General features: G+C 42.2%; 1 protein-coding gene across 12 annotated transcripts in view; it reads left to right on the plus strand.

Moving 5' to 3' along the window:
- Positions 1 to 18,463, plus strand: part of ARVCF (ARVCF delta catenin family member) — a 447,669-nt gene that overhangs the window by 218,465 nt on the left and 210,741 nt on the right. Inside the window, exon 1 of one of the 12 annotated variants that reach the window (XM_019486613.2) lies at positions 4,012 to 4,089. The exons of 10 other annotated variants lie outside the window; for them this stretch is intronic. In XM_019486613.2, the coding sequence (XP_019342158.1) occupies positions 4,033 to 4,089 (57 nt within the window). In that variant the 5' untranslated portion in view covers positions 4,012 to 4,032. Of the gene's footprint in view, positions 1 to 4,011; positions 4,090 to 5,400; positions 5,819 to 18,463 lie in introns of those variants that run through there. One more of the 12 variants, XM_019486616.2, reaches the window with a different exon arrangement.

Below are 18,463 nucleotides of genomic sequence, written 5' to 3' on the forward strand. Positions count from 1 at the left end.
GTTACTCTAAACTGGTATAAGTGAGTTGGAAACCGGTTCAAATCTGTAACACAACAGAAGGTCAATGCACATAACCACTTTCAAAATGGCTGAAACTGGTTTAAAATAAACCTGGAAGGATGTAGTATCAGACTTAAATGATTCAAGTTAAATTGATTTATTGAACTTCTGCCCCAGATCCCTTCCAGATTCAAGTTAACTCCCAGTCCCCCAGCCTTCCAGGATGCTTTGCACCTCCCTCACAAATCCCCCTTTGCAGAGTGGGCAGGCTAGCCTTGGCCCATGCTTTCTGCTCCAGCTGAGCAGGGAGGCATGCTCCAGTACCCCCAGCTTCTGGCCTGCCCCACTACAGGCATATGTGTTTCTGGAATCAAAAGTGAATGTCTGTTTACTTGCTTAATGGTTCAGTCTATGCAGCTTAGACGAACCTGCAAAGATTGAATCAATTCAGCCTCAGGCTTTTTGACTGTCTGTACTTAGCTCTAAAGCACAATAATTTTGCCTGGGCCTAAAAGCTTAGCATACAAGAAGACCTATGGCCTTCATACAAGAAACCTTGACCATTATTTATAAAAAAAATGTAAGATAGTTTCAAGAACTGTTTGGGGGGGGAGAATGTTTTTAAATAAAATGAAAAAGAAACACTACTAGATTAGGAAGCACTAACTCTCCTAATGGCCTTTGGCATTTTGAAAATGAAAGAAACAAACCAGCCACCGTCTTCCAATGAACCTTTGAATTCTGACAAATTAAAGATGTCCTACGAGACATAGCACGTAGATAGTGCCCTACACAAATTAACCCCAATAATTTGCTCCCAAAATAGCATGCAAGGAAATCATTTAGAAGCTCATTTCCTTGACTGGAATTTAGTGGGCAATTTAAATAGAAATATTAGCATGCACGTCTATCTCTGAACATTACAGAATATAATGCACAAAACCTATCCCACATAATGAAAAAGGAGTTTTCTTCCTTTATGTAGTATCCAATTACTGCTCAGAAAAATATCAACATAGTACTTGTCACAAAAATCAATTGAGAATACAGAAAGAGCTTTAGCCAGTTTTTAATGGCAAGCCACATGCTTGGCCTTTGGCCTGGAAGGGAGGGTATAAACTTATAACCACTTGCTCAAAAGATACTGAATAATGTACAGATTGCAATTCTCTGCAAATTATTTGGAAAAGTATAAAAAAATGTAAAAAAGTCAAAATGACCAGTTCTGGGTATTTTTCTTATACACCTGTCTCTTTGTTTATTTCCTTTTCTTCGTGACTGCAGCATGACAGTTGAGGTGACATTCCCAACCTTAACCTAGACTTGCTTTACTCTTATCATTTTGTCTTGTTACTCTATTATTTTGTTTGCTTAAGAAAAAGGGTTGTGTCTTGTGATCTGCCTGCTGAATTGCATGATGATGTAGCACTCTCCCCATCTATGTGAAGCCGCTAGGAAGGAACGTGGGTCAACATACATTCAGCTATCAGCAATGTGCAATGACTTGTACCTTCATATGTCCTTGAACTCTAATGCTGTCATAGCTGTTACCCAGCTCTCCTAATGTCATGTTAAAAATTTAGTAGAGTTAATGGAAGGTAGAAGCAGACAAGACAGGAACTGTGTCAGTCAGCAGAGGGATCACAACTGAGTTTCCGGTTGTCATAATGTTTCTTTCTTTTGGACTGGACTAAACGGTCCAGGAGGCCACTCCCTGTCCAGTGTTCTTCTTCCATATTTTACAATATTTGACAGTCTCTGCTCTCTCCTATGCCTGATGAAGGCTGAGTGCGCCTGAACTTGCAAATAAATAAAATAATTTGTTTGCAAATATCTAGTTAGTCTCATAAAAGATATCACCTCTTCCACGAGTTTTGATTCCTTTTCCATATTGGCACTTTCGTCTTCAGTCTTGTGGTCCTTCTGGCCCTCTTCTTAACATTGGATTCACAAATAGCAGTGACAGCTAAAAACAATATCCACCTATTGCGGGCTGGGAGGTTGCAACTGTTCTTGACTAAAGCTGATGTAGACTTGATTCTCACTTATTTCTGACCTCTTTGCTTGACTATCGCAATGCCCTGTAGGTGGGCATGAATGTGACAGGAGGCTCCAAACCAGGGTGAAGAGCATATCAAAAATATCTTAATGGCTTTATCCCACTACAACACTACATACTCCTTGGAACAGAAGCTTGTATTCTGAAACAGCTTGTGTCATTCTTAAAGCACATTTGGAAATGTGTATTAAATAGAATAAAGGGAAGGTGTTTATCCACAACACTGAAGTAATACAAATAGCCTGACTAGTAGTCAGTACTACGATGGGTAATCACAATGCTTCTGACTATATGGAAAACAGGTTTTCTGATCCTCTGTGGGAGCTCTTGCTCTGCTGGGTTTATGGAAGCTACATGTCACTGAAGCCATATGTTATGTCTCCAGGCAGGGTTGTAAACCATTTCATTTTTACTGCCCTCCTGAGCAGATCAATCCGTAGAGCTGTAGTGGTGATGGGGAATGATTTTTTTTCAGGAGCAGTGCAATGAAATAAAAGAAGAAAACTTGGGCCAAACACTAGAAAAAATATTCTGCTTGTGCGAGCTGGGGTTGTGATGAAACAAGTCTGGAAAAAGAACTAAATAAATGTTACTATGCTCTATGAGAAAATCCAGTATGGGTTTCTAGGGGATTGAACTTGTATCTCCTATTTCTTTACCTCTAATTTCTAGAAGAGAACCCCCCCACAACTTGTCATTCTGGCTGTTGTACAGTTGGAAGAAATGTATCACATTAAATAAAAAAATAACATGAGGCGAAATGTAGGAAGGATCAGTGTGAACAACAATGAAACAGATGAATGAATGAAACAGATGAACTAGAGTCAATACTTGCATGGCAAAGGAAGGGCAGCCAGCTGCCAAAATCTGAAGTTCAGCAAATTCTATAAGGACCTAATCCTTCAAACACTTATTCACTCAGGTTGTTCCATTGTTTTCAGCATCAGACTCAAGACTGACAATCCCCCAAGCATTCAAAAATCCTGAGTCAGGCCTCCAAAACATCACAGATGGCTTAAAATTCATAGGACCTGAAATATAGTTTGCACAGGAGGAATTCACAGGAAGATGCATTCCTCTTTTTGCCTTGCCATGACCTTTGAGAATGTTATCGAAGCCCATCACCAGCTGCCTGTCATCTAGACCTGCTCCACATTAGATGAACTGTGAACAGTTTTTTGCCTATTGGAGAAAATCCTTCAGGCAGATATAAAACCCTGTATAGTTTAGTATCTCCCAGTGCTGTCAACCAGAGGGGCCTGGAGCAGTTAAAAGTGAAGTTAACGTAGTTCTGTTTAGTTCTCTGTCTTCTCAAATACAAAGTGGAAAGCAAATGTTTCATGGGGCTGATGTCCAGCTGGACTCCTCACACTGTTTGATCCCAGTAGGGTAACGTGAAATTAAACTTAAATAGACCTCCTTCCTGTTCTTACATATTACTAGAGGAGATGACGTCTCATTTTTTGTGAAAATTGACAGCAATTATCCTGTTAGTAATACTGACACTGGAAGAATTTTCGAGAAAGGCAAGTGAGCCTGAGTTAGGTGGGGAACTGTGGGATACAAGGAGCAAGCTCACTGCATGAAAACATCTGCTCTGAAAATGAAAGAATATTTAACTGTGACCTTATTTCCTGACTCTGTTTGGTAGCTGGCTGTAGACTGCTCTCAACTATCCCTATTTTCCAGGGACAGTCTCTAATTTGGGTCTTGGTGTCCCAGCAGCACAGCTAGCTGTCAGTCCCTAATTACCAGTGTTCAGCCACTGGCTCTTGGCTCTTTATTTACTGCTTTGGTTTGCTGCAGGAAGCTAGCATGAAAGAGAAGAAAAAATATCCTCAACCCATTGGCTAGTCATTGAGAGCAATGTCAGTTATTTAGTACTGGAGGCAGGGCTTAGTTGGCTGACTCTCAAATCCTGCTGACTGCGTCTATCTGAAAGGCAGTGTTTCAGTGTTAAGAGTGCCAGTGAAATGTCCTCTCCTACCCCTGTTTTGGGTCAGCCCGTGAATGGTGGTCACCTAGTTAAGGTGGGTTTCTGAGAAGGGGCCTCCTCAGGAGAATTAATGTATAATATACCTTAAGAATATATACGGTGCATTGATATGCATCTCTGCTGCAGTTTTTGCAAAATGCAAAAAGGGAGGGTTGAGGGGGTCAGAGCTTAGATTTAGCATGGAGAGCACTTTTTCTTTACAATAACTGAGCTGAGCAGCTAAGCAGATGAGGTGTTTGTTAGAAGGTAGGTATGAAAGTTAGAGCACCTCCAGCTTCTTTACATTAAAATGGATATCAAAATTAATGAAATATCCAGGTGTGAAGTCTGCATTATTCATGTTTTATTAAGAAAACTAGAGCCCAATTCGAGCAAGTGCATTTGTGTGTATTATGGGAGTGCCTGATAAAGTGTTTGCAGTGTGCATGCGCAGGTTAAATAGTTTTAAAAAATGTGGCCAATATGATTTGGAAATGTAAATCCTGATTCTTCTGTGCTGGTGATCTAAAAGAGGAGGTGATTATCATCAAACGTGAATGTTCTTTCTTTTCTGCTAGTGCATGCCACCTGGCTGGTTTTTATCCATTGTCCAAAGCAAGCTAGATGCAAAAAGTAAACAGGCAGGAGGATTTTCCTCTTGGAGTTTAAAAACATAGTATGGCTTACTAGTATTCCAGCAGCTCCTCAGGTTAAAGAATGATACTTGTAAGGAATGTCTGCTCAAGTGAATGTTACTGGAAATCTTGTTGACTTAATGGTCAACTTTCTACCTGGGCACTTGCCTGCAAGTGACAGGTAATAGGCTGTTGTAACTAACATGAAAAAGAGTCAAGTGTAGTTTACCTTGCATGTGTGACCCCAGATAGTGTTTAACCTGGGCCAGGGGTTCTCTTAGGGGGGTCACTTATTTTCCCGTTTTTGACATGGGTCTTTTCCACTAAAGAAGGGGGGAACTTTAACTATGGAAATCTGGGGAGTGGTAGAACACCCCAGGACATTGGCCCATGAGATCTAAAAGCAGGTGCAGCACCTGAAAACTACCTCCAGCAAGAGAAACTGACCAGATTGCCAAGTAACTGACTAGATTTCCAAGTAACTGACTAGATTGCCAAGTTGGCAGGGTCTCCTTAAGGTAAGAGGGCTCCTATTCCCCCCTTTGGGAAGCTAGCAGCAGGCAGGATCTCAGCAGCAAGGAGGAAGATCCTTTAGCTGAAACCTTGTGCTATGGTGTTTTGCACGGGCTCCAGCCTGTGTCTCCCTCGCAGGCTGCTGCTGCTGCTCCTGCTCACTGGGTGTGGCTACTGCCTGCCTTGCTGGAGCTTCCAGCTGTGACTGTCTGTCAGCTTCCGCCCCCAAAGGGGACTGAGTTTGCGGACACTGGGAGCTGGGGTGAGAGCAGCGGCACCAAGAGACCAGGGTGGCTTTTAGCGGGGCAGTGGGAGAGGAAATAAGCCATGTGAAGAAGCCCCTCCTTTACTACCACCAGCAGTTTTTCCTCTGAGCTGCTTTGATTGTGATTTTTCTTCCCTGGATTGGTTCTTCCCTAGATCGACTCTGCAGAGAGGCGCTCAAACTGCAGTTGATCAGATTACAAAGAGAGAAAGAGAGAGAGATTCATTGAGGGTAGAGGCTTGGGAGGGCAAGGGAACCGGGCTGTCAAAGCTAGAGATCTGGGTCCACGAAGAACCTGCCGTAAGCTGGAGTTTGCCCAGTAGGGACTGTAAAACTGGCACCTTGCATAAATGCCTGCAGAACTCAAACAGGTTAGTGCAGAACTTACGTGGCTCCCACCCTTCTCCCCTGTGCCTGTTATAGATCTGCTTTTATTTATGCATGTCTGTGTTCGGTAGCTCTGCTGTTGTCTGTCTGGGGGAGAGCGACCAAGGTGATTTTTATCAAGAGGGCTGGGAGAGAAATCCAAGCTTCTCTTCTAGCAGACTGTTTGAGAGAGCTTTTGCTTTTGTCTCCCTTGTATTAACTGCTGAGACCCTCAAGAAAAGCAAACTATTGTTTCCTTTGACCTTCCAGACCTACTCAATAAATCCAGGGAACTCTTTGACAGTGAACAGCTAGAAATAGTCTCTTTTTTTTTTTTTTAAAAAAAAGCTTGCCATTGTGTTATTGTTACATGTTCGTTCTCCATACAGCATTCTGTTGCTTTCCCTTTTACTTTGCTGTTTAATATACAGGGGAAATGTCTAAAATGAAACCTTAAAGTTGATTGAAACAAACCTCTTATCAATAATGTCAAACACTGGGCTGGTGTTAGGACTCTGTGGAAAAACTGAAATATTCCTCCTTACCTTGGAGTGTCATTGGGAATTGTAGGGCAAAGCTTTTGCAGGCTAGGCATGAATAAATAGAGATCATATAGACTTCTGTAATTTATGGGTGCTTTTCTTGTTTACCTTCTTCAAGGCATCTTATAAGCCAGCAAGATAACTTGTAAATTCAGGTAGCTGCAGAGGGAGTGGAGAGCTGCTTCACAAACTTGTATAAGTTTCTAAAACCTTAGTTTTAGTGCATCCTAATGCTTTCTGTGTTGGGACAATGGGAATAAAATATGCTGATGACGCTCCTATACATTAATGTGGGGTAGCCTAGCCTATTGGTGATGATTCAGCCTGCTTTGAATATATTAGGTTGACTTGTCATGCACCTTAGTGACAGAGGGTTGAACGGATTTCTCCAAACACCCCTGGTATCAATGCTTTTTTGAGAAAAGTCACGTTCTTGCCTGGGCTTTGTGAGAATCCCTGCATGATTACCACTATACTCCTGTATGTGCAGGTAGTCCTTGTAGCCATTGACCTTTCTAGTAGAGATGGCAAAGATTCCTATAATTTTTAGGTACATGTTTGGCTATATTGCTTGTGTTTTGCACCACCTGTGGACGTCTCAGGGAGGAAACACTAGTTTCTTTTTTACCTGTTCATAATCTCTGCCCTCAAACTATTGTGGCTGTCAAATTACATGTAGTTGGTTGTTGACGTACACAAAGTTATCAACAGAAACCTGTCTCCTTTGATATTTTTCCACTGAGAGAAAAAACCTGGAGGTAACGAATTGAATGCTAACTATCAAAAAGGCACATGTGATATGATCAGACCTGAGTGTCTGGATAAGAGGAAGAGCATGGAAGGGAATAGAAGATTACCCTTAACTGCTCTGGAGTTGTACGTGGCAGTTAGTTTCTCCATGTAAATCCATTTTCAATTTCAGAACACGGTTGTATTGTGGCTTTAATTTCAAGTCGGCCTATTAGGGAGCAGGATCAGACAAAATTTCTGCCCAGTGAAACATGGATGCTGGATTCACGGGAGTCATTTTGCAGTGTAATTCTTCAAGTTGCTCCGGTGGTTGTACATTAGAAAGCTCATTATATAAAGAGTGGTGGTTCTTACACTGTGTGCTGTCGATCTAATTTATTGTGAATGTGGAAATGTAGGAAGTAAGGTTTTTTTTGTTTGTTTTTTATAATAATCCCGCTTGCTTAAATCTAGGCCAAGTGGCTCATAGTTAGATGTGCATTCTGTGAACAAAATATAGGCAACAAGTCTGAGATAGACCAGAGAGCAATCTAAAATAATAGAGAAGGGGTGAAGTGAAGTGAAAAGAACAGAGAAGCCTTTTATATGTAAAACATGTATTCAGTCATACGGGACATTCTTACAACAGTTACTATAATGAAGAGAGGGCTGTGAAGGGGCACTGGTTGTAAAGTTGGTTCTGATCTCTACACAGCAGTGTTACGGCTAACATACACCAGAGCAGCTTGGATCAGCATTGCATTCTTTGCCTCAAGTGAACTAATGGATTTTGATTTATTCTAAAATTATACTGTTACACCTTGTTTGCATTTCTACTAGCTGAAAATTAATTCTAAGCTCTCAGACAAATATTTGCCCAGTAATACCACTGACACTTTAACAACACAAAACATCTGAAACCCTGCCAAATATTCATGGATTTTAAATCGTCATTAAAGGAACCAGCAGTAACCTTCAGCCATCCTCTCAGGTTTTTATTAAGAGTTGTCAGCTGGTTCCAAAATTTGGGCAGCAACAGCGTTATCCTGATGTTTGGGATAGTAGTAGTATGCACTGGAGAATCTCATTTCAGCCCTGAACATACAAAGTAGACATCCACAGCGTATTGGTAACATGGCATGATTTCAGTACCAGTTCTTAGTTATTAGGGACTTTTTCTACAGACATATCTTGTCACATTTTGTCAGTCAGAACTCCAATTTAAGTCTTGATCAATTTGCAGTTTCAAACAGCTCTCTAATGGGCTAAATGCAAATACCAAGTCTGAACAAAGGAAAGCTTTTGGATCTAGATTGAATATTCTCGAAAGCGTGGGAACATTCAGATGATGAAACCAAACCCATGTACTACAGCAGTGTGAACTTCAGTCCAGATCTGAGATTTGGGCATAGAGTTTTGCGTCTAACCTGTCACTGATTTCAAACAGTGGCTCACGTTTTGTCTTTAAGCCGGTGTCAATATCTACAGTTTGATTACAATTTCTGTCATCTGAGGACTCCATTTTTTGCTACTAGAAGGTGTGGAGGAAGAGGCGGGAGGATTGATTTGGATTCTATTATGACTTCTGCCACCGTACTGCTCAGGTGTGGATCCCGCATCATCGATCTCGATTCATGTACTTTCTGTGGATACTTCTACCTCAGACGTCACTCCTATTGAGACTCTTCTCCTGGACGCTTGCAGGTCTGAAGTCTTCCAGCAGAGCATGGCGTGTCACTGGGGAATTGACACTAACCCGAAAACGCTTACTGGGACCAGGCCTTTGTTAGACTTTTCCCTCAAATTTCCAAATGTTCCTTTTCTGTTGACATAGAAGGACGGTGGTTGCAGTGCGAGACTGTGTAGACAGGCTGTCCTACAGTTTGACCACAGCGTACTCTTACATGTGATCTGGGCAGAACCAAATAATAAAGTGGTTAAAATGCTGGTGGCCTGTCTGCATACTACCATATCTTGGGCACCATTGATGGTGGGAAACTTGAAGAAAATGTTGCTAGAAAAAAAAAAATTATAAACCAAATGTAAACATTGTTGCACCTAAACTGGTTTCCATTATGATTTAGCTAGTGCGGGCAAAACCAAAGCAGCTGGATTTCTGACACAGGTCCTTTCTTAGGTTGACATACATCTCTCTGTACTTGCTGAACCCGTTGTGTTTTTTAGGACTGAACATGTAGCCTTAAATGTACCTTCCCAGGGTAGATTGTTTTTGGGCGCTACCTTCCTGAGCTGCTCAGGAAAAAAACCTCACCAACGTCCATGAGTTTTAACCTGCAAATGGCCTATGTATCCTAGTGAAAAGCGGATCTGTTGCTAGCAGCTTATGTTGCCCTTACACTGTGTTATCGTGTCTGAAGAAAGGGCTAGGCATGCTGCAACAAGTTGCTATAAAACCCTTTTTAGGGTAGAGAGGGGCTTATGCACCCTTATTGGGTCCTGGTCCATGATTAGGGCTCCTAGATGCTCCTAGGTGCCATGGTAATACAGCACGAATGGTGTACAAAGGAAGAGATGCTGTCTAAACGACATGGTTGTCTGAGAAGGGTCTTCTGTTAAGTGTGTTGTCATGGGATACCAATATTTATAACACCCAATCCCCATACCTATATGTGTGTGTTAATCATGCTTCCTAACAGCAGGAAGACATGCCAAGTAAAGCATTCCAGCCTGGTTATTACACTTCTTGGGGGTGTGTGTCATTTAACCACCTGTCGCAAGGGGCGTAAGGTGAACCATTTCACACCGCACAGATAGTTCTGTTTTTATTTAAGTTCCTCTCCGGTTACCAGAAATAAAATTAAGTGCAAAAGGTGATGTGTACATTGAGAACAGACATCTAAATTATCGTGGGAATCAGTTAGCAGTATCAGTATAAACAATTGTAGACAGGGGGTCAGCATTGAAAAACATGAGCTCTCAAACATGTTAGATGGTTTCACTTCTAGTTAAGGAGTTTGGATCTGATGCTGCTTCTGCTGAAGCCAAATGGGAGTTATGATATTAACTTCAGCAGGAATAGGATTGGGCTTGTTAGGTGAAAATAGTTATGGCATGTGTGAAATGTCTTCACACTTAAGTGTTAAATAATTCCTGTTACAGCAAATGAGGCATTTCTCTGAGCACTGGGGTTTTAACAGGAGTTCTCAGTATCCTTTTATGGCTTCCTACATTTTTTCTTAGACACGCTAGTTTAATTTTTTTCCTTGATAACATTTGCAAAATTCTGGGACTATGTTCAAGGCAAGTTATTTCAACAGACCTGCCACTTTATTTGAAGCATGTAGTAAAACTATCGGAAGCATCTCATAATGACATGATAAATTTATATTGCTGCCTTTGTCCTAAATATTCTGTAAGTACTTAAAATAGAGGATGCGGCAGTGGAAGAGAACCTCCCTTTACATTCTTAATATTTAACACCTTACTCTTCCTAAAAGAAACCACCCTGAAATTGTGCATATCGCCTTTAACTTCAAGTAGTTTTTAATAGTTTTATGATGATCTGCCTTCTGACGTCAGATATCCAAGAAATCTTCAACTGCGCTCCACAACAATTTATTTTGGCCTTTGCGCAGACTTTTGCAAAACTTAGAGGGCAAATTTAAAGTTGCCCGTGGGAGGGAACCAGTGGATAATTGACATGTTGCTCTGTCAGGAACTTGCTCTGTCCTCCCAAGTGTTAATATGTTGCACATTTTTACTTTTTAAAGGAGGAATTTATTCCCACTAGGTCAGATTGGAAAAGCTCCAGTGGATCTTGCTTCCTCACAGCACTATGGAGGCACAGTGAGGCAGTAGTAGGAATGGTAAATCTACCATTATGAGATTTTTCCTCATGGCTAATCTCATGCCTTTACCCTTTTCATCGTGGCTTTTCTCCTTGGTATTTGAGAAATATATTGAATAACCCAAAGAGTATTTGGATTCAGGAATTGCAGCCTGCCTGCTCAGGCTAAATCGCTTGGTTCTACTTCTCATTTTAGTTAGTAACCCTTTCACAGTTGTGGCAACTGTGATATCCTGAAATGTTGGAGGTATGCCTGCAGGCTTGAGAAATCACCACAAGGCCTGATGTCAAGCAACGGTGCTACAGCCTGTTTTTTAAATGGCAGAGGAATGCACTGTGGGCATTAACTTGGGGAATTTATATAGACTTAACGAAGATCCAAATCAAGTGGCTGGATTTAAGTGGAGTTATTCTGAATTGATGCTGCTGCGAGAGAGACCAGATCTGCCCTACCGTCTAGGCTTCTGTTTGAAAGCAGGGTTGTAATTCTCTGGGGATCTGATATGAGATAGGGCATCTGACTGTGTTTATGAGCAGCAAAACCCTGAGACACGAACAGAATTCCTGTGCATGCTCAGGATTGTTCTGGTATTCAAAATGTAAACCTTTTACAAATCATTTTAGCATATTTTGCATCTTCAGCCATTTAAGTTTCCCTTGATGATATAATTGTCAAGGGAATGCACCTCTGTCAGCATAAAGGCCTTGGTGCTTTCAGCCACAGCAGTATAAAGGCCCTTGCTGGTTTGTTTTCTGAGACACTTGACAAAGAAATAAACCAGAAAGTACAGGGAAATGTTATACAAAGATTAGAGCTTTACAAACTTGAATGAAATGGGGTTTTGCAGCTAAGGAGCTTAATAAGGACTATTGACAGTATGTAAATTTTAAGTAGCTCTAGAGAGAAGCATGAAAGGGAAGCTGGTATGTAAAAACTATCTACTGTACTTCTCACTATATTGAGTTACATCTGCTATATGTACTGATTTAAACAATAAGGTAAACCAAATCATCTTTCAATGTAGATGGAAGGGCATATAGAGTTGTTTATACTCCGGTTGTACAGGTGGCTTAATTAAAAAAAAAATTAATCTCTTTATGAGCCTTTACATCCTACTTTCAGGAATTATAGTGGTGCTCTTTATGAGTGAGAACTTCACCTGAGTAACTTGAGTCACGTATAGTTGCTTAACCTGGGCAATGCTATAGTTCTGCGATAGCTAGTGAAACTTCTCACGTGCTCAAAGCTGAACACGCTTGCCAACTGGTCATGCAGTTACACTGTTTCTTACATTTTCTTGCTAATGCTAGAAACTGGTACACAGTGTTACTCGCCTATTGCTCTACATCAGGGTGCTCAACCCCTGGTGCACAAGCCAGATCTGACCCACAGAGCCATAGCATCTGGTCCGCAGAGTCCCCACAGGTTGGGAAATTTGGCAGTGGGGGAACAGTGGCAATTAATACTGCCACCTCTCCCCTGCTGCCAAATTCTCAAGCCCCTCCCCCGGTGGGACTGGATACGCCCCCTTCCCTAGCATGGCCAGATCCATGTCAGATGAGGCCTACTGGCTGAATCCAGCCTGCAGATGGACCTGGCATTGCCCATCCCATGGGGCAAACAGGTAGGGCACCACTGCTCTATATCAGTGATTCTCAACCAGGCTGCTGCAGCACCCTGAGATGCTTTCAAGGGTGCTGCTGGGTACCACACAATGTTAGGTGTGCCAACACGATTCACAAGGTAAACCCAGATATTTCAAATAGGAATCCATAGTATTAAAAACATCTTGACTTGTTTTGGTCTTTCTGAGCTCTTTGCAACAGAAGAATTGCTATATTATTTTCTGTAGTCAAAAAATTTAAGAGCTGGCATTTCCCGAGGGGTGCCTTGGGACTAAAAAGGTTGAAAACCACTACTCGGTATACTTTAAATTAGAAACAATATGCTATCTTCATAATTGACTCCGGCAGATGCTGTGTGTTATTGCCCTAAATTTCAGTTGTGCTCAATGGCTCTTAAAAACTGCCAATAGGCTTTGGGACAAAAATCACGCCCACCTGAGCCATTTTGGTGATCTTCTCCCCATTTCTAAATATTTTAAGAAGTCAGAGTTTTACAGACTATACATGGTATTTTAATACTGTATTCCTTTGACTATAAGATGACCCCAAATATAAGACATCCCCCCAATAATTAGATTCTATATATGGAAAATGTATACATTTGTTATAATTTTCTAAGAGTTGAGTCTAATTATGAGAGGGTTGTCTTGAATTCATTCCCTCCCACTGCTATGGCAAGGCAAGTGGTGGGAAGGGGGAGCTGTTCAGGTGGTCCCCTTGCCCTCTGCCCTCTCAACTTCTTCCCCCTGAAGACTACCTGCCCCCTGTACTGCTAGACAGTTCAGGCTTTGTTCCCACCCAGAACACGGCAGGAAAGGAAGAGCTGCACATGACAGTAAAGAAGAGGGGGTGGGAGGGACAGAGAGGAGGGCAGCAGAGGGGGGCAGAAGACTGCTGTTGGTCTGACTCTGGCCCTGACCCAGACTCAGGACTACAGTCATAACCACAGCAGTTGCATGTTTCCCTTCCCTTCCCCTCTTTGTTAACTTGAAATGCAGGGGACCAAAAAGCAGTTCCATTGCAATAAACATATTCGTAGTGACTTACATATTTAAAAACCACTATGGGGAAGATCCTCCAGAATTGATGCATTTTCATTTGTTACAAACTGCTGCAAGTTTCAGCACAGGTACTCAATGCACATAATTTTGAGCAGCACCTTTGTACCTCTATATATATATATATATATACACACATCAAAAACTATGCACGATATCAGTACAGAGCCAAAAGGCTCATAACTTAGTATGTATATAGTTAATTGGGCTGGGCCCCAGCAAAGTCAACAACATTTCAAGCCAAGGTGATCCCACAGCTCAGCGCTGCTCAGTATGTGTGTGTGTACTGCAGATAACCCCTGCAAAGGAGCCATGTGCTAATTAGCCACCATTCATGGTTGGAATTGGGTGTTCTTGTCACATGTCCTGGGACCCTTCAAAAATGTATATGCAGATGAAGCACAGGGCTGTCTGGTCCATCTCTACCCCCTACAGGGCAGGGCCACTCTAATAGTATTAACATGCAACAAGCTGAGAGAGGGGGCAACAGTGTCTCAGTTACATAGAAGCTGCATGTTTGCCAGACATTTAAGGGTAGTGAAGAAACAGGAATCATTGGAAATTGGAAAGAAAGGCACGGCTCAGCTATGGGAGTGAAGAGGAGTGCTGGCCTGGTATTGCAGTACCTTCAGGCCGGTAGAGGACACAACTGCACCCATCCCCTTTTTTTTTAACACACGTTCCCATCAGTGTGTTTGCCCAATGTGGGCCATGTGTTTTATGAGCATGCTCGGTGTGGGCTGCATTCAATCAATTTTGCAGTTGGTTTCCATGACTGAGCACATGCTGCTTCTAGCGGCAGTTTAATGATAGAAAATGCGGCTTGCTGGTATGCAAGCATAAGACGACGGGCTTTTTCCCCATGCTGATGGGGGGGAGAGGGGTGTACCTCATCTTATAGTTGAGTAAATATGGTAGATCAAGAACAAATACTTCTTTTCACTTCTTAAAGGTTTAAATGTAGCCAAAAGAAAGTAGTTTGTGTGGGTTTTTGTGTGCAAGTAAGACATGGCAATGTTGCTTACTAATGATAGAATTTTACTCTGGTGTCCATTAATTAATTCAGGTTATCAGATGGCATTAAAGTTCATAGCTTTCAGAGAATCTGGCTCTAAAATTTTTCTCCATCCCCACATATTTTGCACTTATTTTTTAATATCTAACAATGCTAGTAAATTATATTTCACTGTTTCTCTTTAATGAAAGGGAACTTTTTTTTGGTATTTTATAATTTTAAAAAATCCTGCACAGTTTCATCAGTTCTTTTTAATGTTGATTGGTTTGTGGATTATCATGGCTTAGCTCTTTCCATGGAGCTGATGATAGTGTTTTGCAATTACTGGCATATAGCCAAAAAATTCTTTACCCAGTAGTTGCTTATCACCTTTTTCTTTTATTGCTGCCAGTTCTTATAAAATGCAGCCATAAATCAGTGTTCGAGAAGAAAGGGCTTTCATATCTCACAAGCGCTGCATGATTGCTGAACACTCATGGAAGAGAGATGATTGGACTTCATGGGTGAGATATTCCCCTCTATCGGGTGCTTCAGTTTCTTATTTGCTGCTATTCACCTTTCTGTGTTTATGAAAAGAATGTGAACCGTGGATGAAAGCACCCCTGAAATGATAGCTCTAATATGCTGTACCTAATCAGCAGAAAAAAATGTATCTTCCTCCCCTCACTGGCACTTGTAATGGCAGTATTTAAAATGTTTCTTCCCAAACTTATCAGTGTAGTCAACATCACTGCAAGCCAGGGCGTTATACTTTTAAGCCATGTGTAGACGAAACGAGGGGCACGTGCACACGACACTTTAAATGGGCTAAATGCTTTTGCACTGCTTTAATGGTGTTGGTGTTCGCATGCCTTAGCGGTGTATTGCCAATTAATTCCAGGTACTGTAGGAAATTGGGTGGCATAATGCGCCTTAGATGACTTGGGGCGCAGCCTTCAGCTATGGAGCGAAGCACCAGGCTCCGTTCAGCTCCACGGCTGTGCAGGAAGCCCTGCAGGCAGCCTGGCAGCAGCCCGGGAGAGCAGGCTCTGCTCAAGAAAAGCGGTGAGCCTGATTTTCCACCCCCCCAAAGCCTGCCTGAGCTGTGCGGGGGCCCAGTGCTTCTCTCCGTGGCTGCACCAGCCCCCTCCCACAGCCCAGGGACCACTTCGCCCACTGGCAGCTCACCCTCCCCTCCCCGCCGCCAGAGAGTCAGGTAAATCAATGGGGTGTGTGCATGACATGGGGGTTTAATCAGCCTTAAATTGAAGCGGTGTTTTTAAAACCCCCTGTTTCGTCTACACATGCCCTTAAACCCCAAGTCGCTTTGTGGTAGCTTCAGATAGATGGCTTGTGTGCTGCACAAATGAAGGAGCCAGAGTATAGTCCTTCTCTTGTCGCTTCCACTCCAGCCCAATAGCATATGCATATATGTTGCCAATTTTTGACACAAATAATTTGTATGGTGGGTGGTTTCTAGTGTGCGCGCCGGGTCTGACCCCGGGTCGCTTTCGTCGCTCTGCACGCGGGCTGTGGCCAGCAGCCTGGGCAGGCCGGGTCGGAGAGGGCGGGCGCCGAGCTAGAATTAGGCACAGACACGTAACGGTTGATTTTAAGATTATTTTACTTACACCGAGATGGTCGTGGTGTAGGCTGAGAACTTGCTTGAGTTGCGGTTACAACAGAAAACACGAACACACGTGGAGGTTGCAAGGCTCCACGCAGACAGAACACGAACAATCACGTGAAGCTTGCTAGGCTCCACGCAGACAAACTCCGGATGTCCAGGACAAGCGCGCATTAAACTCGTCGTTACGTCTTATAGTAGGCTCCGTTCGAAGACGGGAAGAGGTGGGCAGTGGATCAGGCCGCCAAACCCCTCTGAGCGACACGCAGGGTTTCTATTACCCTGCCGCGCACACCCAGAGTCCCCACGAGATGGATGCGGAGTCCTCTTCAGCTTGGGCGGAAACTGCTCAAGCCTCTTATACGGCTAGCAGGCCAATCGCTAGCCGCCACGTGTGAATAATTTAGAACTAGCCAATTGCGGGGCACGAATTTGCATACGACGAGCGGGAAATCTTTGCACCGTGCATTTCTGTGCTGCAAATGAAATGCACCCTGCAAAGATCGCTGCAAAGTGGCGGGAACACTTCCCTGCATGCGGATTCTCTGCGCAGCAGAACTCCTCCGTGCAGTGAAGTTGCAAACCCACGGGGATAATTCTTAGTGCCGAAGCGCACACAAAAAAATCAGACCTTTGGGTCATGACATCTAGTAGTGAATAACACAATATTGACTCGTGAATTAAGCACATTAGGAGTTTCCTGGATGCAGGTTAGGAATGAACTCTCGTGCCCAATTGTTTCGTGTTAGATGCGTTTCTTTTTTTTCTAGTGCTGACAGGTAACTTAGTAGATTGGCATCTGTACGAGCCAATCATGTTAGTTGGGTTCCACAGCGGTGGGGCTTTATTTCGAACTTGAGTTGAATTTCTGTTTGGGGATGATGGTTCAAGCATCTGCAGCTGTACAATAAATCATTCTTTTCTCTGAGCAAGTTGGAAAGAAAATAGATTGAGTGGGGGTTGGGAGATTTTTGTTTTTTAATCCTAAAGCGTACATTAGCATATGTAAATATGGTAAAATACATATAAATATATGCATCAAAAGGAACATGATAAACATTTCATATTTGTCCCTAGCAATTTCATTTTATCTGGGTCATTTCTTCTTCTTTTTCCACCAAATGCTGCTGTATTTCCTGGGGTTAGAACACATTGTGATCCAGGCGACACATTTATCTTGTATTTTATGATGTGATCTTATCACAGCCCATTTCTCTGCTGTCTCCTGTTCAACCTTTCATCCACCAGTGACAGTCCTGACACAAGCTAGTGGCACGGTAATACTAGGACTGTGTATTACTGCATGCATACCGCTGGCAGTTTTAAGGGTGGTACTTGATTTCTCAGGTACAATATTCTTTTTAATAGGATATTTCTGGAGGGAAGAGGCATTTGTAATTACATTGAAAGGGCCAGCCATCGATCATTTTAGCCCTAGGAAATAAAAGGGGGCTTCTTGAATGACAAATAATAAATATAAAGAAAACAAGAGATGACATTTTAAGCTCTCCTCTCTTTACTAAAGCAGTAGAAGGAAGTGCAAGGCAATGCTAATTCTGTTTGTTAAACATATTTATAGTTACAGTGGCCATAGTTTAGTGGGATTTTTTTAATGTTTTTCATTAACTTAACATGAACATTAGGGGGAGAGAGGGAATTGTATATTAGTCTCTGGCTGAAGTCGTTATGGTAATTTTAATACGAAGGACCCGAAATAACACATAGTGCTGTTTGGGGTTTTTTTGGCCATTGCTCTACGAGCCAGAGTTTTCAGAAGAGCATCTCTCTTATATAGCCAGCTAAATAAGAGCTGGGTTTTCAAAAGTTTTATTGTGTCCAAATGTGATGCTTAATCAGATTTTCAAGTATTTTTTTCCAAAATCTGGCTACTTATTTTTTGTGCACAAGTAAGGACTGGGAAAATCTGGGTCCTTTGTGCTTTAAATTGGTTATTAGACACTTTTTACTTGTGATTTTTTTTCTCCTCCTTGATTGGAGAAGCCTTAGCATAGCAGTTGTGACTTTTTTGCTTTAATTGTGTGAGATCAGACTCTTTTTATTTTTCCTTATTTCACAAAGCTGACATTTTTTAAACTCCAGTTATAAATAATGTCAGCACAAAGTTTAATGCCCAAATAAAATGTAATCCCCCTGCTTTGCTGTCTATACCAACAGGCAGAGCAAATATTGTATGACCCCCCCAGAGTTTGGCTGCACTCCAAGGACTTTCCAGAAAAAAGAAACATTGATAAAATCAACATCTGCT

This window comes from Alligator mississippiensis, chromosome 10 (assembly GCF_030867095.1).
Source record: "Alligator mississippiensis isolate rAllMis1 chromosome 10, rAllMis1, whole genome shotgun sequence".
Classification (NCBI taxonomy): domain Eukaryota; kingdom Metazoa; phylum Chordata; order Crocodylia; family Alligatoridae; genus Alligator; species Alligator mississippiensis.